The sequence below is a fragment of the Cnephaeus nilssonii genome (assembly GCF_951640355.1).
Source record: "Cnephaeus nilssonii genome assembly, chromosome: 6".
In the NCBI taxonomy this organism is placed as follows: domain Eukaryota; kingdom Metazoa; phylum Chordata; class Mammalia; order Chiroptera; family Vespertilionidae; genus Cnephaeus; species Cnephaeus nilssonii.
Genome location: NC_137077.1, coordinates 48,654,780 through 48,679,639, shown reverse-complemented (window position 1 = coordinate 48,679,639; position 24,860 = coordinate 48,654,780). Strand labels below are relative to the sequence as shown.

Genomic DNA, 24,860 nt, shown 5'->3' with positions numbered 1-24,860 from the left:
ACTGAATATTTAATACAAACTCTAGGGAAGTATTCCAATTGAAAAATTATGATTATAAAGTAAAACAATCAAGATACATCAAGGATGCATGTGATCCAGTGCCAAATTTACAATCAATCACATATCTACAATGTCACAGTCTTTTTGTTCCCTCAAAAGTTTCCACATAAGAACTCAAAAGTGGGCAGTAACTTCCCAAAGAATAAATTATTTTCATTATGTAGGACATGGAATAGGACAGTATGAAAAATACAGCTTCTTCAGAGTATTTTATGGAGTTGCTAGTAAGACAACAGAGCCTAAGGCAACAAGGACCTGTCCAAGTAGACTGTTTATATTAGATATGCCTTTATTCCTAATTGTCTGGTTGAGGTGATATGTCAGCCACGTTTTGTAGAAGAATGGCGAACAATAGACACCAGGAAAATTTTTTCGGCCACAGCCATATCCGTAACTGGTAATTCCCATTACAAAAAACTGTTTATGTTCTGGGACGTAGCACATTAATGGTCCACCACTATCACCCTATTAAGAAAGTCCCAAAAGAGTGTTAGTTACTTCTAGTAGTCCTTATATAGTAGTAAAGCAGGAGTAAATTAACCACATTAAACATACATTTGTATAAATATACATTTTCAATATACCTCTGACTAATTATGATCAATGGATTTTCAGTTTTATATTCCAACTCAAACAGGAATTCAGTTACATCCAGTTTGGCCTGGTATTTAGAGGAACCATACAGCTGATGGATAAACTTGCCATCTGTATAGTTTTGAACCAGAATACTATAAAGCGAATTGTTTGGAATTTTTTTGTGCAATTACTCAGGAGAAATATAATTCAGGATATGTGCAAAATATTGTAAACACTATCTACTAGAATACTTCTATTGCTGAATGCTGTTTGTGAAAGGTATATCTTTAAGATATATGAAGGAGTCTTTTAGGTGTGTGTGGTTTGCTAGCTAGAGGAGTGAACTGAATCTTGCAAGAAATGGCATCTTTCTAAGTGTTGACATTGGCTGGTGCACGATATTAGGAATACATGGCTAATCCCCTCTGTAGTATCACAAATAACAAATCTCCCTCGCAGTCATACAAGGCTGTCCATGTAAGTTGCGTTGGTGGTATAGTGGTGAGCATAGCTGCCTTCCAAGACTGTCCATGTAACAACTGAAACACCATTACTAAGGATGTTAATCACTCAAAGCAACAAGGACATTGAGCTGTTACAGTGCCTAAAAAGTTAAAGACTGTTTCTAAAATATTTTCAAATTCTCTATATGTGGTAGGCATTGAGTAATTATTTTCTACAATGAAAATGTTTTGCTTATGAATGCAATTAAATTAGATTGGCTTCTGTATTTTACTCAGCAAGGTTTTAAATATATATATATTTAAATGTAAATATATATATTATGGAGAGGAAAGAGAGGGCTAGAGAGAGAGAAACATTGAGGACAGAGAAACATTGATCGCCCACCTCCTCCTGGGGCCAGGCATGTACCCTGACCAGGAATCCAACTGGTCACCTCTTGGTTCATGGGTCGATGCTCAACCACTGAGCAACACCAGCCAGGCTCAAGGCAAGGTTTTTAAGGGAAAGGACACAGGATGGATAAGCCCTGGATTTCTAGAAATAAGAATGAGTAGGAAAAGATCAGAGCATGGGTTATTGCTTAGGGATGAAGTGCTGATGGATTTGGAAGTAGTGAAGAAAAGAGGAATAAAGAAAGTCAAAACAAGAAATAGATAAATTGGACTTCATAAAAAAATAAAAAACTTCTGTGCCTCAAATGATAACATCAGGGAAGTGAAAAGACAGTCCACAGAATGGGAGGAAATTGTACCCATGATATATAAAGAATTTTTATGACTCAATAATAAAAAGGTAAATAACTCAATTTAAAAATGGGCGAAGGATCTGAGTAGGCATTTCTCCCAAGAAAATATACAAATGGCTAATAATCACATGCAATGATGCTCAACATTATTAGTCACTAGGGCAATGCAAATGAAAACGGAAATGAGATACCACTTCACACAAGGATGGTGGTGATAAAAAAAAGACAGACAAGCCCTAGCCAGTGTTGTTCAGTGGGTAGAGCCTTGGCCTGAAAACTGAAGGTGTTGCAGGCTTGATCCCCAGCCCTGGGGCCCTGGTTGGGCGTGTGCGGGAGGCAACCAATTGATGTGTCTCTCTCACGTGGATGTGTCTCTCTTTCTGTCTCTCCCTCCCCTCCACTCTCTCTAAAAATCAATGGAAAAATATCCTCGGGTGAGGATTAAAAAAAAACACACCAAAAAACCAGACAAGCAATAAGTGCTGACAAAGATGTGGAGAAATTAAAACCCTTATATTTTACTGGTAAGAATGCAAAATGATACAGCCACTTTGGAATACAGTTTGGCAATTCTTCAAAATGTTAAACATGCACTCAGGAATTCCACCTGTAGGTGAAATTTGCAAGATAAATTAAAACATACCAACACATAAAAACATATACAGAAACATTTATAGCAATATTATTCAGAATAGCCAAAAAGTGGAAATAGCTCAAATGTCCATCAGGTAATGAATGGCTAAATAAATGTGGCCCAGCCCAGCTGGCATGGCTCAGTGGTTGAACATCAACCTATAAACCAGGAGGTCACGATTTGATTCCTGGTCAGGGCACTAGCCCAGGTTGCAGGCTCAATCCCCAGTGTAGGGTATGCAGGAGGCAGCCAATCAATGTATCTCTCTCATTACTGATGTTTCTATCCCTCTCCCTTCCTCTCTGAAATCAATAAAAATGTAAAATAAAATATGGCCTATTCATACAATGGTACATTATTTGGCAATAAAATGAATAAAGTATTAATATATGTCATAATGTGGTTGAGCCTTGAAAACATGCTAAGTGAATGGAGTCAGTCACAAAAGACCACATATTGAATGATACATTCATATGAAATTTCCAGAATAGGCAAATCTTTAAAGATTAGTAGTTGCCTAAGGCTGCGGGTGGGTGGGAGGAGGATGAAGAGTGACTCATAATGAGTGGAGGTTTCTTTTTGGGGTGACAAATGTGTTCTCAAATTAGATTATGGTGATGATTGCACTACTATGTAAATAAATATACTAAAAACCCATTGAGTTGTACACTCTAAATGGGTGAATTGTGTATATGTAAATTGTATCTTCATAAAGGTGGTAATGGGAAAGAAAGGAAGAAAGATTCAGCACAAATCAGGAAAGTAAGGATTTGGGTTGAGAAAAAAACTTTTTTTAAATAAAACAAATTTTAAGAAAATTTTAAAAATATATATTTGTATTGATTTCAGAGAGGAAGGGAGAGGGAGAGAGAAATAGAAACATCAATGATGAGAGCGAATCATTGATTGGTTGCCTCCTGCACACCCCACACTGGGGATTGAGCCCATAACCCGGGCATGTGCTCTGACTGGGAATCAAACTGTGAACTCCTGGTTCATAGGTTGATTGGTGGTAATAAAAAAGACAGACAAGCCGAAACTGGTTTGGCTCAGTGGATAGAGCATCGGCCTGCGGACTGAAAGGTCCCAGGTTCGATTCCGGTCAAGGGCATGTACCTTGGTTGCGGGCACATCCCCAGTAGGGGGTGTGCAGGAGGCAGCTGATCGATGTTTCTAACTCTCTATCCCTCTCCCTTCCTCTCTGTAAAAAATCAATAAAATATATTAAAAAAAAAAAAAAGTCAGACAAGCTGAAACCGGTTTGGCTCAGCGGATAGAGCGTCGGCCTGCGGACTGAAGGGTCCCAGGTTCGATTCCGGACAAGGGCATGTACCTTGGTTGCGGGCACATCCCCGGTGGGGGGTGTGCAGGAGGCAGCTGGTCGATGGTTCTCTCTCATCGATGTTTCTAGCTCTCTGTCCCTCTACCTTCCTCTCTGTAGAAAATCAATAAAATATATTAAAAAAAAAAAAAAAGATAGACAAGCCCTAGCCAGTGTTGATCAGTGGATAGAGCCTTGGCCTGAAAACACCAGCTAGGCCAAAAGATTTTTTGAGAGGAACGGAGAGAGAAAAACACTGATGGGCTGCCTCCTGCACACCCCGACCAGGACCCAAAACCATGTGCCCTGGTGACCCTGAAACCCCTCTGTGTCTGGCAGGATGTCCAACCAACTGAGTCACACCGCCCAGGGCAAACACTGATAATTAAGACATCACCAGCCTTGGCTGGGTAGCTCAGTTGGTTAGAGCACTGTCCCAGTAAGCCAAGGTTGTGGGTTCAATTCCAGGTCATGGCACATATAAGAATCAACCAATGAATGCATAAATAAGTAGAACAAGAAGTCATTGTTTCTCCCTCTGTGTGTGTGTCTCTGTATCTTCCTTCCTCGCTCTAAAATTATTTTTTAAAAAAGGCTTTACCAGAAAGTGATCAAAGGCCTTGTTCAAGTTCCCTTTGGCTTTAGAAAATATTTCTAAGGAAAATTATTTGGTCTTACCCTGCAAGTATCAAAAATTCCATCTTCATCACCTGCACAAAATGAAGTTACAGGAATTATATTCCCATAACCCTTATCAGAATTACAAATTTTTCGAGAAATATAATGCACTTGTGCTTCCTGTAACATTCTTGTAGCATTACCTATTAACAAACAAACAAAAAAAAGCGCCAATAAGTGATTTTGGAGAGCAGGTATTTTGACAGTGATATAAAATTTTCATGTTGAATAGGTTTTCTTTCCAAAGTGATTGATTCAACAATTATGTAAAATTGTATCAATATATGTATGTATGTATGTATGTATGCATGCATGCCTAGGAAGACTGTGGAAGAACATTCACCAACATGGCAATGACCGTAATCTCTAGAGAGGAGGAATTTCAGGTTATTTTTGCTGTCTTTGCTCTTGTGTTCTCCTGAAGGTCTCACAATAGGATCTATCGATTTTACAAAATAAAGCGATTGTCAAGGACTAAAGACATAAAGCCTGAGGCCAATCTTTCTTCTGTTGTAAGTTGTGAATACTTTTATTTAATTTTACAACGATGCTAAGTCTCGGAGGATGGTGCACAGGAAAATAAAATAGATTTTAATTTATGTACTCCCCTAACTTCTCTGCTCATTCCAAACATAAAGTGGTTCTTGGCTACACAAGAAAATAGGAAAATACAGGACAACACACCAAGCACGTAAAGGACAGATTACGGACAGACTTATCCATAGAAAAGCTGCTGTAAATCCCCTCAGCCCGTCTCAGAGTTGCTGTTGTCACCTGCGGGAGCTGAGTGTTGTGTGTGCCCTGCGTACTCCCACTTTCCTGGTAATAGACTTTGTCCCCTTGAGGGCAGGTGGGCAACGGTTCCATTCACAGAACTCCATTCTGCTGGTGACACTGATTGGTCCAGACTTCACTATATTTAGTATAAGTGTCACTAATTGGAATCCTTAGTCAGCCTTTGTTTTTTAAACCGGGTCTGCTGGAGAAGAACGTTTCACCCTAGTCACATAACTGTTTCGCTATGAATCTAAAGCAGCCTGATTCTCTAGTTCCAGCCTTTTGAGGACAGGCAGCCTGAGAAACTACAGTCAACATACAGAGAGAAAAGGAATAGGAAGCAGAAATAAAATATATCCCAAAGCATTCAGATTCCTGGATTGAGGCTTCCTAGAGGCTAGCCACATTTCTGCCATTTATTTAAAAATAATTTCCAGTAACACTGGCTGCATATAAAAGAAAACATGTAACATGTAAGTGATATCATGTAATAATAAAATGAACACCTGGGAACCTACCACCCAATTTATGAACCTGGTGCAGTGCTATTAAGAAACAAACCAACAGAGATTTCAGAGTGAATACAAGAGGGAGCCCAGAAACAGATGTCTGGACTTCGTTCTGTCCCACTGGTCACTTAGAACTTCCTGCACAAATACAGCACTGACTCACTACTACAGCTTTAGAATAGTTTTCTTCCACACGGTTGTGTTGGCTGTTCGTGGTTCTTTTAGAATGAGCTTTTTAATTGTCTCAAAACTCATTAGGGTTTATCATTCCCTGGGTGAGTTTTTTTTGTTTCTTCCAGTTTTGCAGATAGAATTGACATCTTTATGATACTCAGTCTTCCTATGCAAGTATAAAGTATTTCATTCCATTTACTTAGGTATTTTTAATGTCTTTTTAAAATGGTTTAAGATTTTTTTTTCCATAAAAGGCCAGCAATCTTTTGTTAGATTTGTTTTTAGCTACCTAACTATTTTGGTATTTTTATAAATGTTAATGTCTCTTCACTTTTCCAACATTAAAATGAAATTTTTAAAATCATAAAGCAAAGATAAAAGAATTTCTCAGTGAACAGTCATATGCCCAACTCCTAATTTCTTTATCTATAGTTGTTTTTGCAACTTTTATTTAGCTATTATCTTAAAGTTATAGAAAAGTAGCAAGAATAGTATAAAGAACTGTCAAATACCCTTTACTGAGATTCACCAGTTGTTTTTTCTCACATTTGCATTGTTTGCACTTGGTGTGTTTATATTTTTTTCTGAATCATTTGAGGGTGAATGGCAGTGATTGTTTTAGTGTGTATTAGTTAAGAAAAAGGACATGCTCTTATTAACCATAGTACTTTTATCAAGATCAGGAAATTTAACACTGGTATAGTACTATTATTTAGTTCACATTGAATCTCAGTGTATTTTATTTATTTTCCAGCTATCTTTCTGTTATAGATTTATAGTTTAATTTTATTATTTATAGTTTAATTTGAACCACTGACCCACTTCTATATTTGCCTATTCTGGACACTTTCTCATAAAAATGAAATTATATAATATGTGGGCCTTTGTGTCTGGCTTATTTTACTTAGTATAATGTTTTAGCATGTATCAGTACTTCATTTTTATGGCTGGATAATATTGTCTGAATATACAATTTGTTTATTCATCAGTTGATGGACATTTACATTTTTTCATTTTTTTTGTTACTAGGAATAATGTTGCTATGAATAGCTGAGTATGGGTTTTTGTGTGAACATGTTTTCATTTCTCTTGGGTATATTCCAACACGTGAAATTGCTGAGTTGTATGGTAATTGTATGTTTAAATTTTTGAGGAACTGCCAAACTGTATTCCAATGCAGCTGTATCATTTTATATTCCCACTAGCAATGTATGTGGGTTCTAATTTTTCATATCCTTGCCAACACTTGCTACTGCCTAAATTAAAAAAAAAATTTAAAAATTGATTTCAGAGAGAAAGAGAGAGGGAGAGAGAGACAGAAACATCAATAATGAGAATCATTGGTTGGCTGCCTCCTGCACACCCCCTACTGGGGATTAAGCCTGCAACCCTGGCATGTGCCCTGACCAGGAATCAAGCCAGGTAACTTCCTGGTTCATAGGTTGATGCTCAACCACTGAGCCACGCCGATCGGGTGCAACATAAATTTACATTAAATGAATTATATTAAGTGAATGATGTTATAAATATCCAAATGGTCCTTGGCAGAAGAAAAGTTTCCCCACTCCTGTTTTAAAGTCTATTTTTGTCTGATATATACACTGAGTGGCCAGATTATGATGATCTCTGAACGCATAATAATCTGGCCACTCAGTGTATATACTATATAATAAAAGGCTAATATGCAAATTGTCCCCTCAATCAGGAGTTTGACCAGCAGGCAGGCCGGCCAACCGCCCATATCCCCTCCCACTGACCAGGCTGGCCAGACCCCACCCATGCACGAATTCATGCACCAGGCCTCTAATACACACACACACACACACACACACACACACACAGTGGCCAGATTATTATGCATTCAGAGATCATAATAATCTGGCCACTCAGTGTATATTGCTTGTTTGTTTCCATTTGCAGAAATATCTTTTTCCTTTCCTTTACTTTCTGTGTCTTTTGATCTGAAGTGGGTCTGTTGTAGGCAGCATATGTATGGGTCTTATTTTCTTATTTATTCAGCCAACTTATGTCCTTTTAGTGGAACATGTAATCCATTTACATTGATTGTTAGGTATGTAGTTATTGCCATTTTATAATTCATATTTTTTTTACCTTTTCTTCTTAAGTCCCTGTAATATTTTTTGTAATAGTCATTTGGTAGTGGTGAACTTTAGCTTTTTATTGTCTGGGAAGCTCTTTATCTCTCCTGTGATTCTAAATGATAGCCTTTATTCTCCTTAGATTCTAAAGGATTATTTGCTGGGTAGAGTAATCTTGTTTGTAGGTACTTGATTTTCATCACTCTGAATATTTCGTGCCAGTCCCTTCTTGCCTGCAAAGTTTCTGTTGAAATATCATTTGACTGTCTAATGGGAACTCCCTTGTAGGAAACTGCTTTTCTCATGCAGCTTTTAAGATTCTGTTTGTCGTTAACCTTTGGAATTTTAATTATGGTGTGGGTCTCTTTGGATTCATCTTGTTTCAGGCTGTGCATGCCCTGGAGTTATGTTTATTTTCTTAACCAGATTAGGAAAGTTTTCAGTCATTATTTCTTCTAATAGATTTGCAATGCTTGCTCTCTCCTCTCCTTCTGGTACGCTTATGATGTAAATGTTGTTACACTTGTTTTCCCAGAGCTCTCTTAAACTATTCTCATTTTTCTTTTTTTGCTGTTCTGATTGGGAGTTTCTGCTAACTTGTCTTCCACATTGCTGATTCAAACCTCTGTTTCATCTAATTTTCTGTTGGTCCTCTCTAGTGAATTTTTCATTTTATTTATTCTTCATTTCTGATTTTTAAAAAATGGTTTCCATCTCTTTTTGTAAATTCTCACTGAGTTCATCTAGTCTTCTTTTAAGTTCATTGAACATCCTTATATCCAGTGTTTTGAAATCTGTACCTCATAGTTTTGACTCATTTCATTTAACTCTTTTTTAAAATATATTTTTATTGATTTCAGGGAGGAAGGGACAGAGAGAGAGAGAGATAAAAACATCAATGATGAGAGGGAATCATTGATCAACTGCCTCTTGCATCCCCCTATTGGGGATTGAGCCCATAACCCAGGCATGTACCCTGACTGGGAATTGAACCATGACCTCCTGGTTCATAGGTCAATGGTCAACCACTGAGCATACCTGCCAGACTAATTTCATTCTTTTTTAAAATATATTTATTCTTATTGATTTTAGAGAGGAATAGAGAGGGAGAGATAGAAACATCAGTGATGGGAGAGAATTATTGATTGGCTGCCTCCTGCATGCCTCCTACTGGGGATCAAACCTGCAACCAAGGCACTTGCTCTTGACCAGAATCAAACCCAGGACTCTTCAGTCTGCAGGCTGACAATCTAACCACTGAGCCAAATCAGCTAGGGCTCATTTCATTCTTTTTCTAGAGTTTTTCCTGTTCTTTCATTTGGGACATGTTGTCTCCTCATTTTGGCCATCTCCTTGTGTTTGTTTCTATGTATTAGGAAGATCTGCTGTCTCCCGGTCTTGGCTGGGTGGCCTTATGTAGCAGGTGGGACCCAGATGGCACAGTCCCTCTGGTCTTCTGAGCTAATTGCTACAGGTAGTCAATCCCCTGTGTGCATTTTGTGTGCCCTCCTGTTGTACTTGAGCCTTGATTGCTGTTGGCCATAACTACAACAGAGTTGTTGGGTGAGAGCTGACCCCACAGAGTACGATTTGCTGTATTGGGGATCTTGTGCCTGCTGAGTCCAACTTTTAGGTTTGTCATTTGCAGAGCTAATTGGGTGGTGGTATGGTGTGATCTGAAGCCAATCACTGGGGGTGTGTGTGTTGGTTCTAGGGGCTCTTGAGAGGGGCTCTAATGCAGGTTCAGTTCAGCCTCTGACTGTGTCCATCCTGGGGTCACCTGGTAGGAACTAGAAAGTGATTTGTGGTTGGTAGTTTCCTGTGCTGGGCCTGGAGGCTCCTGGGAGAGGCTATTCTGTGAACCAAGACAGGCTGCCAGGCAGGGGCCACTTTGCAAGAGCCTACTGAAGCCAGCTGCTTCTTATTTGAGGTTTGTGGATCTATCAGATTTGGACGAAGTCCTCAGCCCAAGCCAAGGCTGGCTGCTTGTGAGGAACAGCTACTGGAAGAGGTTCAGGCCTGTGCCTGTTTGGGTGGGTAGGTTCTCAGGAAATCAGCAGGAGGCCCAAACAAGGTTAGCTAGTTTTATGGAGACTCAGATTTGGCACCTTGACTGTGCCTGCAGGCTGTGTGTGTGGAGGGCCCAACAAAGGGTCAATAGGTCCTGCCAGTACTTCTGTCTAGGCCAGAGCTGCTCCTCCAGCCCTTGCTTTGAAGCCAGACAATTCAGTTCCTCCCCGTATATCCCTGATGCTTATCAAGATGCTGCCCCAGCCCTAACTGGGTTTGCTCAGTGGATAGAGCGTCAGCCTGTGAACTAAAGGGTCCCAGGTTTGATTCTGGTCAAGGGCACATGTCCAAGTTGCAGGCTTGATCCCCAACAGGGGGCATGCAGGAAGCAGCCGATCAATGAGTCTCTCCCATCATTGATATTTCTATCTCTTGCTCTCTCTTCCTTCCTCTCTGAAATCAATAAAAATATACCCTATATAATAAAAATGTAGTATGCAAATTGTCCCCTCGACCAGAGTTCTTCCAAGAGTTCGACCAGGGGTCGGGCTGGCTGGGGGAAGGGAGGGAGGCCCCGGTGCTGGCAGGTGGCCAGGGGAAGGGAGGGAGCACCTGGTTGGCAGCCGACAGCCACTAGGAACCCTACCAATGCACAAATTTTGTGCACTGGGCCTCTAGTATATGTATAAAGATGCTGCCCCAGCACTGGAGCTCAGAGTGAGTGAGTCTGTCAGCTAGTAAGTCCTTGTGGTGGCCCTTTAAGAGAAACACCTGGAACTCACACAGCCCTCAGTCTCATCTGGACAGAATTCCTGTTGATTTTCACAGCCAAAGTTGTGAGGATTCCTAAGCACTGGTGGTCTGGGCTAGGAAGCTGGGTATGGGGCTGGGATCCTGCCCCCTCCTCAGGGGGGACCTCTGTGGGCTATATATCTCTCCTGATTCTTTGATTGTAAATATTTTATCATTATACTGTTTAACAGTGGAATAAATTAATATTTATGGTTAGCATATGTACAAAATTTATGAAGGTGGTGGTTTAGATTAAAATTGCAGGACTTTTTAAAGCATCCCCTCCCCTTTTTTTCTTTCAGAGTATAGTAGTCCTTAAGGATCAATCAATTTTTGGTGGTTTCTTCAAGGAAGTCTTTTGCTTCATTTATTTTGGTTGTTAAGTATGGAGACCCACCTTAATCTGGGTGGTTCAAAATCATGATTCTCCTGTGAGCTGTTTTAATCTTGGCCTTGCCAGCAGATGAGTTTATACCCCAAAATAAGACTAGCTTCTCACCTACACATTTTCTGTTCAAATCCTCCTTTCAGTAGGATGAAAGGTTAGGAGTTGAAATCTTTGCAGTTTGTGATTACTTGTTTAAGAAGTTTCCAGATCTGAAATACACAGCAACCTGCAGATGCAAAAGCTGAAACACCTTGTCCTAAGGCTATCAAGCTTCTTGCCAGTCCCTGGTCAATTTCCGTGTCTGGCCATTTGGTTGAGGGCAGCGAGTACTGAGTATAGTGCAGGCCCTTGCCCACAGGGGGCAACATCACCAAGGACAGCCATGGCAATGCGGTGAGGGAGGTGCTGTGCACATTGACACTGCCTACATGACAGACGCAGGGACAAACTATCCCTCCTGATTCTTAACCACCACACCATGGGTGTACGATCTGCCCTTTCTGTGTCTCTGCCCCTCCTACCAGTCTTGACATGGTTTCTTCTTGTTAAAGAAGTTATGTTCAGCTAGTCTTCAGGTGGTTCTCAAGGGTGGTGGTCCTATAATTTAGTTGTAACTTTAATGTGATTGTGGGAGAAGGTGAGCACAGTGTTAACCTACTCCGTCATCTTGACCAGTTCATTCCAGCTCTCTTTAGATTAATGTTGCTATTGTGTAGCTTTTCCTATCCTTTTGCTTTGAGCATACCTCTATCAGATTGGAAGTGTACTATGTATACCGTATATGAACCATTTGCTGGATCATGAGTCTGACTCAGTTTTAGAATATAGTCCTAGAGCTCTAGCTTTAGGGGTCTCCCCACACACAGAGCAATCTTTGTTTTTCAACCCTCTCAAGGCCCATGAAACCACAGAAATCAATATTCAATGTTATCAATTTGGTAAAGACCCTCAAAATGAACGCCAACTTTGGTTATCTAAATTTACCATCTTCATACTCAGTCCTTGACCTATGTATTTTCTGTTTTTAATAGTTTTCAGTGGGAAGGTTGGTATGTGCATGCAATCTGCAGAACCAACTTAATCCTCAGAACAATGCTCTGATAGGTATTAATACTCTCATCTTATAGATCATGAAAATGTGTGGCACTGTGAGAGATTATATAAAATAGTAGAAACAAATGAGTTTTGAGGCAGGCTGACCTGGGCATGAATTTTGACTCCTTTCTTAGCTCACTGTGTAACTTTGGGCAATTTATTATATTAACCTCTTTTTTTAGAGTTTTGTGCATTTTATTTAACCAATTCAGGCCATAATATTTGTAACTTAAATCCCTTGTATATATTATATGCATGTACCCCAGAGGAAACAGGAAGTAATAACTGACAGGAAATGTTTTTCCATGGCTTCTTTATTAAATCCTTAGTTATCTTCTCCTTTTTATATTAGAATTGTACCTAAAGAGATCACTGGCAAGAGGCTCTTCTTTCGCATGTTGATTTTGCACCTCCATTTCCTGCCTCAAGGCCCCTTTTAATTCTATATTCTTTCGATCATGATGAGCTATTAAATCTGATCCTCCAATGATCTGTGGAAGTTTTCCTACTCCAGGAAATGTGATCTTTCAGAATTTCTTGAAATTTTTTAGTCAACCATAATCATCCTTTTCACTAGGTGCATTTCTGGAGGCAGAGTTACTAATCACCAGTGATCTAAATTTACTCAGCAACACCTTCTTTGGAAGAATCACACCATCATCCTGAAGCCTGTCATTGTTAGATGATTTTTTAGTTGACCTAGTAATTCTTGAGATCACATTTCTTCCTAATTTTATTTTCTTGAGATATTTTGTTACTTTCTGGTATTGTTTCATCATTAAAAGAGCCCTTTGTTTCTATATCTAATCTTGGCTCTTTTGTAATATTGACATCTTTCTCTTGTTTTGAACTTTCACTTCAGTTTCTAACTCTGGTTTTGTATACTTGAATAATTGTTCCAAGACTTCATTTTCTATGGCTAAATTGTCAATTTTCCTTTTTTCTGATCTTTGTTTTTTTTGTAGAAAGAGATCGATTGGCAGAATTTTTCACAGTGGATTTTTTAATCTATTTCTATAAATGTTATCTGATTCTCCGCCATCCCGCCCCCAGTCTTATTCTGAGATAGATGCTGCTCCTTTTTTTTTTTTTTTTCATATTGAGGGTGTAGCAAGTTGCGTTTATTCTAGATGAGAATGAATTCTTGCTGATTTAGATGAAGAAATTTCTCAATTTTCTTCATCCCTTTCCCTTTCCTTAGTGGATAGTTGGAAGTAGTTTCTGATGGAGTTGATCAGTGGCTGCTGGGAAGCCCAATTTCTCACTCTATTTACACCTAGGAGTGTGGTTGGTGAAAGCTGTATTATTATCAGAGCTTATTTGGAGGTTCCATTAGAGTAGATGCTTCTCGTGAAGACAGTCTGAATTTTTGTTCTATTCTGAAGATTTTTATTTCTTTTGACCTTTCACTCAAATCCACACATCTGTTTGCTCTGACTCTGTGTCGGCTACATGTTATGTTCACTGGGGCACTTGGCATGAGCTTCTCTTTGACTGACAAGCCTTGGAAAAGGCTCGGTGCTGGAGTCATCATCCTGAATCCCACACTGGGCGGGCCCTGAGGATCACAGTAATTCTCTGTAGTCATGAAAATAACTGCCAGTCCAATTTCTGCTTCAGGAATAGGTCTAAGACCTTGCCTTTGCATGGATTGAATTGGATCCATTTTTTCTGAGAGTCAGAAATTAAGGAATTTGTTATTCTTACATCAACAACAAAATGTTCAGGAGCTGAAAATAAACTATCATCATCTTCATTTTCTTCTGTTATCAACCTAGCATCTCCCTCCCAAAACAACTGCTGAACTTACACTGCTTGGCATTCAGAAATACAAATGTTTTCCCTTTGAAGATGTTTTCTTTCCTGTCGTCCTAACAGATCAATATTTTTACTTGTAAAAGCTGGTTCATCATCAATAGGTGGGTAAAAACTTTCAATTTGTGGACGCTGCTTCTTAGACAGAAGTACTTTTAAAAATTCAGTAAATTATTCTGGCCTTACAATTGGACATCCACAAATGAGTGCATGTATTATTTTAATGATCACTTTAACTGATATCATAACAAGGTGTGTGCATTCATACTGTAGTCCTCCGGGTTGCAGTATGGCTTGATTTAAAGCAGTTTTCCCAGAGACTTCTAAACAAGAAGAGTATGCAACCAAAGACTCATACTCCACTCTCAATTTACTTTCAAACGCTCCAAAGTAACTCTATCCTGTCTTCACAGTTTGGGAAAGGCCATTCTACATTTCTTCCTCATTAACAAAGGTACCATACTAATAATTATCTTTATTGTAAAGATAAGGTTGGTTACAGAAAAGTTGGCAATGAACACAGCATGATTTCAACTGATTAATCATTTTCTTTCTTTTTTTTTAAACCTCTCCCAATTTTCTCCATTTTCAGAGAGTGGTCTGGCTGCTTCCCCCATGCGCCCCACCGTGGGCAGGGAGCCAACCACAACCCAGGCATGCATGTGCCCTTAACCGGGAATCCAACCCGCGACCCTTGTGTGCACTGGCCCATTCTCTACCACTGAGAACCACCGGCCAGGGCTGACTGATCATTTTCAATGAGAATGCCAGTTTTCCCTTCCTACATTGTACTACACACCCGTCAAAAGTCTGTATGGTTCTTGGCTGGGCTGTGGGGGTTGGGGGGAAGCAGGAGGTGGCGGGGGTGGGGGTGGGAGAGAGCAGCTTCCACATGGGTCAGGTCCTCAGTGTCAGGGCGACCGGCGGCTGCACAATTACAGCTAACAGACGTGTGCACTGCAGTGCCTTGGGACTGCGGGCACCTAGACATATGAGCTGCCCATATTAACCTCTTTAAACCTCAGTTTATTCATTTGTTATAGCATTTCTCATAGTATTGTTAGGGATGTTAAATGAGAAATTCATTAAAATGCTTGCCCTGCATAAATGGCAGTTGCTCCTATAATCTCATTGTTAAAGATTTAATAATTGCCAATGGCCATTAAGCTAGTACAGGGCAGGGCTGAGATTCAGACTTATGTTTGTGATTCTAAAGCCAATGCCTTTCCCTATACCATGTTGCTTTCCTTCTCTTCCTTAGAAAGAATTAACAGAGGAAAAAATAATAATTCACACATCTTTCATACAATTACCTCCAGGCTATCCTATCTAACTAATCCACAAATATTAAAATGGCTAGGTTCTGTGAGGAATAGAAGAAAAGGCTCAGTACTTGATCTCATATATGGCTAACTAGACTTTCATTACCTCAAGAGCAGTTTGTACTTAATGTAGTACTTAAATATGCAGGCTTTAGAATAAAAAAAGACCTGGATTTGAGTCTCAGCTTCTCAACCTCTAAGATCCACAATTCCTGATCTGTTGAAAGGGAATAATAAATTAACTCCCTAATAGGAATTTTTGGAGGATAAGATAAAAATAATATATTTAGAGCAGGGCCCGAAACATGGTTAATGTTCCCAAATGGTAGCTGTTGTTATTACCAAAGTGAGATGCCGTTTTCTACATTTAAAGTTTTTTCCCATCAGTGCAGCCAATCAACAATAGTGCCCCTTTGGTAATAAAGAAAATTCACCATCAGCTTGTTTGATACTAAACAGAGCATTAAATTTAAAAGGACACCAAGTTGACTCCTTACAGCCAGAAGCTTATTAAAGACAAGCCATTCTGTCACGTAGCTGGCTCTAGCACCTATGCGTCTCAACAAGGACACAAACACTTAGATTGCCATTCTCTCTGAGAATGTCCAGAGGTTCAGGTATCTTGGCATGTATAACCAGAGAAAATCTTTATTTCTGCTTTGGAAGATAATTTTCTCTCTCCCACAAGGAAGAAAAAAAAATACAGACAAGACAGACAGACAGACATTTTCTTTCACTGATTTGTAAAGACTCATAAAACAGAGAGATAAATATATAAAAAGGTTCACCCTCTCCAATAACCAAAAAAACAACAACACTGTATCAATAAAGTTCAGACTATAATTACCTTCTTCTGTTGTTCTTCCCCAGCCACCTATGAAACACTCTGTCTTTTCATCCAGCTTTTGGAAAACATCAAAAGGTAGACAAATAGGCTGAATATAGTTATTATACTTCACTGCTTTTTTTAAATGAAAAAGTGCAATATCATTTACATAAGTTTCCAAATTGAAGTTTGGATGGATGATGATTGCTTTAACCTTTATAATCTTGGTGTGTGGACGTCTCCCATCTATATTATTAGTTCCAAGCACAGCTCTCCACACTACAGGATCTCTGAAAGAAAGTAAATGTTCTTGTTATAAACACGTTTATTTGAGTAACTATTCTTAATCTCCCACTAGTTTTTTTTTCTCATGTTAATAACCAAAAAATTTTATCCTACTTTTATGTGACATAAAGTCACATCAAATAAAAACCTAAATATCAAGATGTGGGAAAAGAGAAAAAGATCTGTGGAATAGGAAGTCCAAAAACAGATTCAGAGAAATTTTTTAAAACATATTTTTTTATTGATTTCAGAGAGGAAGGGAGAGTGAGAGAGAGAGAGAGAGAAACATCAATGATGAGAGGGAATCATTGATTAGCTGCCTCCTGCACACCCCGGGATCAAGCCTGCAACCCAGGCATGTGCCCCTGACCGGAATCAAAGCCGGGACCCTTCAGTCCATAGGCTGACATTCTATCCATTGAGCCAAATCGGTTAGGACTCAGAGAATTTATATGACCTAGGCAGCAGCACTTCTAACCTGTGGACAGAGCATGAATTAGTAAATGATATTGGGGAAACTAGCTAATTAACTAGTTTGAAAAGTGAATTAAGTCTCTGAAAAACACGAAACAATAAAATAAACTCAAAATGGATTAAATTAATTTAGACACAAATATTTTAAATAAAACTTCCTATCTTTTAGAGATACATAAAGTGGTACGTCTGAGATTTGCTCCAAAATAATTGGAGGGGGAGTTGATGAGGATAAAGATGAAACAAACTAACAAAAATGATGAAACAAGATCCTGCATGAATTGATAATGAAGCTGGGTTATTAGTATCTGGAAGTTCACTAAACTATTCCCTCTTCTTGTGTAAATTCTTGACATTTTAGAAGGAAACATTTGGATATTAAATTAGTGTGAGAATTATAAAAAATCAGAAAGAATATGTAGGCGAGTACATAAAACAGTATTGACATGAGGAAGGACTTTATAAAGCATGACACTAAATATAAAAACAATGTATCTTGACAGTCTTTAAAAAAACACACCAAAAAGCAAGCAAGACCCCAGACCAAACCAAAAGATGTTCTGTAGGACAAAAGTCAACAATTAAAACCCAAGCATTTTATAGGTGTTATGCCTGTCACTGGATTAGGAAGGAAGGACTTACTTTTTACATGGTTGTTTAAAATGCTGAAATTCCTTTTCACTGTTCAAGTTGGAAAAGTTTATGTATGAGTGTGTGTGTGTATGCGCACATCCTATATAATAAAAGGCTAATATGCAAATTGACTGAACAGCAGAACGATCGGTCGCTATGACGCACTGACCACCAGGGGGCAGACATTCAATGGAGGAGCTTCCCCTTGGTGGTCAATGCAGTAGCCAGAAGCTGGGCTCATGGCTGGTGAGCGCAGCAGCGGTGGTGGGAGCCTCTCCCGCCTCCATGGCAGCAGTAGGGATGTCCAACTGATGACCTAAGCCATCAGTCGGACATCCCCCAAGGGCTCCCCACCGTGTCAAAGGAACAGATCAGTAAAGGCACATTATAGAATTCAGGAGGCATTAAGAGCTTTTCCAAGAATTTTCAAACCATACAAGCAGGACTTTCCTCCCTTGGCTTAAGGTTTGAAAGCTGTAGAAAAGCAGTTTTTAAAGATAGCATGTTAGAAAACAGTTGTAAAACACCCACACCTGAAAGAGCAGAATTGACTTCTAACTCTAAAACTTTTTCTCCATCTCTTTCTATACCCTTGGTTACACCGCTGTATCTTCCCAGGTTTATAATCTCTGTTCCTCAAAGGCCAATTGATAGAACTAAATCCATATTTTAAAAATATAGTGTACACATTAAAACCTATCCAATCAGGCCAGTTCCCTCAATTGAATTTGAAGTTATTAGTTCCTTTTAAAGACTTTTCATGCTCTAGCTAGTTTGGCTCAGTGTCTAGAGGGTCGGACCGAAGAATCCTGGGTTCGATTCTGGTCAAGGGCATGTACCTTGGTTGCAGACTCCTCCCTGATCTGAGCCCTGGTTGAGGCTCATATGGGAGACAACCACATCGATGTTTCTCTGTCTTTCACTCTCTTCCACTCTCCCTAAGAGTCAATGGAAAAATATCCTCAGGTGAGGATTAACAAGCAAACAAAAAAAGACTTCATTCTTCTCTAAGACAGCTGTTCTCTTAAAAATTAAAGACTAGCCTGGCTGGTTTGGCTCGGTGGATGGAACGTCAGCCTGTGGACTGAAAGGTCCCAGGTTTGATCCCAGTCAATGCATGCTCGGGTTGCGGGCTCGACCCCCAGTAGGAAGCATGCAGGAGGCAGCCAACCAATGATTCTCTATCATCGTTGATGTTTCTCTCTCTCCCTCTCCCTTCCTCTCTGAAATCAATAAAAAAATATCTAAAAAAAATTAAAGACTAGCCTGGCTGGTGTGGCTCAGTTGGTTGAGCGTTGTCCCATGCACCAAGAGGTCCCTGGTTCGATCCCAGTCAGGGCACATGCTTGGGTTGCAGGCTCAACCCCCAGTAGGGGGCATGCAGGAGGCAGCTGATTGATGTTTCTCTCACATCGATGTTTTTATCTCTTTCTCTCCCTCTCCTTTCTTCTCTCTCTAAAGTCAATTTTTAAAAACCCATATATTTTTTAAAATTAAAGACTAAAGGGAGACTGTATGACAGGTACCATGGTTTTCCAAAGGATTTATCTTAGAGCTTTATATACTAGTATATATTCTAATCTTCACCCAAGGATATGTTTTTATTGATTTTAGAGAGAGGAAGGGGGAAAGAGAGAGGGAGAGAGAGAAACATCAATGTGTGAGAGAACCATCAATTGGTTGCCTCCTATATGTGCCCTGACAGGGGATCGAACCTGAAACCTAGGTATGTGCCAAGATCAGGAATAGAACCCAAAACCTTTTGGTGTAGGACAACGCTCCAACCAACTGAGCCACCTGACCAGGTCTAGCGCTTCATATTATACTAGAGGCCCAGCCGAAACCGGTTTGGCTCAGTGGATAGAGCGTCGGCCTGCAGACTGAAAGGTCCCAGGTTCGATTCCAGTCAAGGGCATGTACATTGGTTGCGGGCACATCCCCGGTAGGGGGTGTGCAGGAGGCAGCTGGTAGATGTTTCTCTCTCATCGATGTTTCTAGCTCTCTGTCCCTCTCCCTTCCTCTCTGTAAAAAATCAATAAAATAAAATATATTAAACTAGAGGCCCAGTGCATGAAATTCGTGCACAGGTGCAGTCCATAGGCCTGGCCGGCGATTGAAGCGCAAGCATCTGGCATGGAAGGGCAGGTCCCAGGTGAACTCTGGGCCCTGGGCAGCACCTGGGCCCCTGGACCCCTGCGTGCCCCCCTCCGCCTGAGTCACGGCGCCTGAGTCCCCATGCGGAGATGTGGTGAGCGCAGCTGAACACCCCGGGCCAGGGTGCAACATGGGCCTCTGGGCTGCCCAGCGGCGCCGCATGGAAGCTGGGCGGGCAGTGTGCTCTCTCCCGGCTGGCCTTGCAGACCGGCTCCTGCGTGAACCCACATGGAGCCCAACCAGCCCCAGCTCATCTGGAAGAGGCCGCAAGGGTGCGGGGCAGGCTCCTTGCGGGCGCCCGGCACCTGAGCACGAGGTGCGAGGGATTCCCCGGTGCAGGCCCTGGCATCCTGGGGAAGGGGACCAGGGGGAGTGAGAGCGAGCTTGGAGGACACCCTTCATTCTCACTGCACTTCTTCCCCGTCACCCCCGCCCTCCAGGTAGCTGGCGAGAGGTCGCAGCCCCCGCCTGGGTGCCGCGGGAGGTTGGTTGCTGCCATGCACCCACCTTGGCCTGGCGCTGCACGCTCACTTACTCCACCATCCTGCCGTGGTCCCACTCTCAGGGCCCATCGGGGCCAGCAGCGCCTCCAGCCGCCCACTGCCAGCACTGCGTCACCGATGCCCGCCATGTTCCTTGCCACCCCCTGGTGGTCAGTGCACATCATAGCAAGTGGTTGAACTCCCGAAATCCCGGCTGAACAATTTGCATATTAGGCTTTTATTATATAGGAGGACTAGAGGCCCAGTGCACAAAAATCATGCACGGGTGGGGGTCCCTAGTCCTGGCCAGCGATCAGGGCCAGTCAGGGCCAGGCTGATCAGGGCCAGGCTGAAGAGGTGACGGTTGCTAGGCTGAGCGTGGAGGGAACGGATGCTAGATGCCGCCATCATTGGTTCCCTGCCTCCCTCCCTCCTCTTTCCCTTGCCACTGCACCACCACCGTGGCGGATAGGCAGCAGGACAATTGGGACCTGCTAGCCGGGGGGAGGGATGGGGCATAGGAGGTTGGCCACTAGCCGTGTCTGCTGCCACCCATCTCTGGTTCCCCATCCCAGCCCGGGGCCTGGACCCGATTGGGTAATCAGGGACTGCTGGTTGGGGGGAAGGGACTGCGGGAGGTTGGCTGGCCGAGGGAGGTTGGCTGTGGGAATGCACTGACCACCAGGGGGCAGCTCCTGCATGGAGCGTCTGCCCCCTGGTGGTCAGTGCGCATCATAGTGACCAGTCATTTGGTCACTTAGGCTTTTATATATAAACTAGAGGCCTCGTGCACGAAATTCGTGCAAGGGACTCAGCCCTCGCAGCCACAGCGGCTTGCCTTGGCCCTCGCAGCCCCGGCTTCGTCCAGAAGGACATCTGGAAGGTCGTTCGGCTGTCTGGTCTAATTAGCATATTACACTTTTATTATTATAGATTATTATAGATGGTTCTATTCTCACTGCGATAAATCCTATTTCTCCAAGATTGACATAATCCATAGATTCAATAAACATTTATTGAAGTAGGCCAAGTTCTATATTGGTACCAGAAATACACTAGTAAAATAAAACATGTAGTCCTTGCCTTCAAATAACTCCTGATCTAAAGGTGAGAAAGACAAATACATGATTACAATGTAGCAATTTTAAAAGCAAAAAAAAAGTTTCATTATTTAAAGCAAGGTCCAACCAACTCCAACCCACAAGCCAAATCTGGCCTGTCTCCTATTTTTACACAGCTAATAAACAAAGAATGTTTTTTGTACTTGTAAATGGTTGGCAAAAAAGTAATATTCTGTTCAAATTTCAGTGTTCATAAATATCTATTGGATCACAGCACACACATTCAATTATGTATTGCCTATGACCACTTTGGTTCTACAGTTACATAGCTGAATAGTTGTGACAGACACCATATGGTCTGCAAAGCCTAAAATATATACCGAAAATGTCTTTACAGAAAATGTTTGCTGACTTCTGACTTACAGGATTCATTTCAAAAGATATTCAGTGTAGTACATATAAGGCATAATAGGCCCTTGCAAACATACAGCTTAACTTAACATGAAGTCAAATGTTCCTCCACCACTTTAAAATACTCCTAAGAGAATAAAATAGGAGTGTGTTATGAATACATACCTCGTGTCCCTAGTGCAGTGGGCAGCTGTGAGGACCCAGCTATTTCTCACTAAGCTTCCCCCACATATATGAGCCATAATTTTTCCGGATCGAATCTGCAGGCTAACTATCCAGGGCCAAGCGCCAATCTGAGCGTCTGTGCCCCCTATAATCCGAGACCCTGTCAACATATTCACAAGCGGAGCTGTTCCACAATCTAAAAACAAAAATGACATATTACTTAGACTGAACACCTAATAATATGTATTACTTCCCAATCTTAACACATTAATATAAGCTTTTAAATTCCTATTTTAACAATGGGTCGAGCAAGCTGGATACTGTATTTTGAGGGAGGAAAAAAAGGAGAGTTAAGGTCAACATGTCTTAATCCTATATAATAAGAGCCTAATATGCTAAGTGTCCGGTCGTCTGATTGTCCGTTCAACCAACCAAAGTGTAATATGCTAATGATATGCTAAGGCCACTCAACCGCTTGCTATGATGTGCACTGACCACCAGGGGGCAGATGCTTCGACTGGTAGGTTAGCTTGCTGCTGGGGTCTGACCAATCGGGACTGAGTGAGAGGGCCAGACATGCCCTGGAGCCCTCCTGCGGTCCCTCCCAGGCTGGCCAATCTCCTAAGTCCCTCCCCAGCCCCAAGCATGGATGTTGGAGAGCCGGTTTTGGCCTGATCCTGGAAGCCAGGCTGAGGGACCCCACTGGTGCACGAATTTGTGCACTGGGCCTCTAGTTATTTATAAATAGAACGACATTAAATCAACACAATTCATCCATTTTAAAGCTCTGTTGCCCTAGAGCATACAAATGAGATGTTTTTCTGGCCAGGTGTCATGTTCTTCCCTGGGTGAGCTGGTGATCCAAGAGCCACAGGCTCCAATACTTGCCATTTTCATTGTTTATTTTTCTGAACTGCAGTATGCAAAGGTCACCTAATAGCCCTAATTCAACTCCGAATTCCAATGAATTCTTAATCTGTGAAATGGGAATGACGAGCCCCATCACGTTGTGAGGCGCCCAGAGAGCCGCCCTTTTTACTCCAATCCCTGCTCTGGTCGCGGTTACAATCGCACCGCTCGGGTCTGTCCGTTTTTAGTTCAAGGCCCTCGGGACGACGGGAAAGGAGGGCCCGGGCCAAACACCGTGGAAGTGGGGAAGGGCGAGGGGACCGGTCCGAAGGGAGGAACGAACAGATACTGCCCTGTGCGTCCGGCCGGTCCTCCGGGGCGCGCTGCCCCTCCCGCCGCGGGAGCCGCCCGGGACCGGCCGCCCGGGACCAGGAGGGGCGCCTGCCGGGCGAGAGCGAGGAGCGTCCCGGGAGGAAGAGGGAGCTCCCCAGCAGCAGCAGCGCGGCGCCCAGCGGCCCCAGCCGCATAGTGGGACTCCTGCGGGCAAGATGGCGCCGGCCGCCCACCCGCCGGCCGCGGCAGGTGGGGGCGGGGCCAAGCCCGCCCAGTCGCGGGTATGGCGCGCAGAGGTACCCCGGTGTGTGTGCGCTTATTGGACAGATGCACCAAGAGTCCCGCCCTCAGCCTGGCTCTGGGCGCTCCTGAGTGGACGGGACTTGCCCAGGCCAGGTCCTCACACCCCCGGGGAACAGCGGGCCTGTGGTGGGCGGGCCGGGGCCGGCCGCGGTGGGCGCTGCTGGCGGCGCGGACCTGCGAGGCCGGGAGGGCTTCCGGAAGGGCTGCTCAGCAGAGGCGGCTCCGCGGGGCACCCGGAGGTAAAGCAGAGGGCAAAGCAAGTGCAGAGGTTGGGATTCGAGACAGTACCGGCACTGGGAAACCCAATTTCTGTGATACAGGGTGACGCATGGTTAATTGTTTTGTAGTCGTTTGCCTTGAGCGGATCTCAGGGCAGGATCCAGTCACATGTGAGGACCTGCAAAGTGGAGGACAAAGCCTGACTGAAGGTAACGGCAGCCTCCACCTGAGTCCCTAGCCTGAGGGATGCATTGTGCCTTGCCCTGTCCGAATCCCTGAGATGGCCCTGGACGCTCCAAACAATGTGGGGAGAGGGTGCAGGGAAGTGACTCCAGTTAACGGATCCACTGAACAAGCATTAACCTCACACGAGGTGCTGCACAGGGAAATAGCATCCTATCACGGGAAGGGTCAGACCTGTCTGTCTGACCCAGGGAACTTTGTAACTTGGCTGGCACCCAACCCAAGCCCAACACCAGTGCAGACACCAGGGAGTGGTGTGGGCTGTGGCAGTCTGGGAAGGCTCCCTGCAGGAGGGGTATGTTAGCTGGGCCTAGATTGAGGGGGAATGTCAAGAAGAGGAAGGAGGTGTAGTGAAGACAGGCTAGGCCAGTGGTCAGCAAACTCATAAGTCAACAGAGCCAAATATCAACAGTACGACGATTGAAATTTCTTTTGAGAGCAGAAAACCGACTTCTGCGCATGGGCCACGAAGTTTCAATCACACTGTACGTGTGTGCCCGCACGTGGTATTTTGTGGAAGAGCCACACTCAAGGGGCCAAAGAGCCGCATGTGGCTCATGAGCCACAGTTTGCCGACCACTGGGCTAGGCTAAGGGACAGCATAAGCAAAGGCATGGAATTTTGAAAATTAATAAAGGAAACCTCAACCAAAATTGGAGTCTGGAGGGCCTGTGGGGGGAACTCTCACACCCTATCACTCATCATTGGTTGCCCCAAACTGGAAGAGATATGCCTTCTACTCTAGTACCCCAACAAAAGGAAGATTTTCTCCTTCCCCAGCAATGGCGCAACCAATGAGAGATTGTCACAACTCAGCCAATGAAAAGTCAGTAGAGTTTGAACTCCCAGGTTTCTTCAATGGACTCTCCTCCACAAGAGACAGTTCTTCTCCTTGGTTCTCCAGACTTGACTATGGTTTTGTCATAGCTCACAAGTCTTGAGTTGCAATTCTCTGCTATTCC

At 42.6% G+C, this 24,860-nt stretch overlaps 1 protein-coding gene and 2 pseudogenes across 3 annotated transcripts; all 3 read right to left on the bottom strand.

Annotated features, from left to right (window-relative positions):
• Positions 1–270: 270 nt before the first annotated feature.
• TMPRSS12 (transmembrane serine protease 12) lies at positions 271–23,322 on the bottom strand (the record flags this gene model as incomplete). The annotated part of the gene is made up of 4 exons (XM_079774066.1): positions 21,952–23,322; positions 16,308–16,576; positions 4,480–4,622; positions 271–525 (listed from the first exon to the last, which is right to left on the bottom strand). Exons 1-4 carry the CDS (start codon positions 22,164–22,166, stop codon positions 271–273), a joined length of 882 nt encoding a protein of 293 aa, XP_079630192.1. The 5' UTR covers positions 22,167–23,322.
• Positions 12,653–13,319, bottom strand: LOC307101976 (nibrin-like; annotated as a pseudogene). Its single transcript has one exon. The product of its transcript is annotated as a nibrin-like (transcript).
• LOC307101975 (nibrin-like) lies at positions 13,020–14,800 on the bottom strand (annotated as a pseudogene). Its single transcript has 2 exons — positions 14,765–14,800; positions 13,020–14,534 (listed from the first exon to the last, which is right to left on the bottom strand). The product of its transcript is annotated as a nibrin-like (transcript).
• Positions 23,323–24,860: the final 1,538 nt, after the last annotated feature.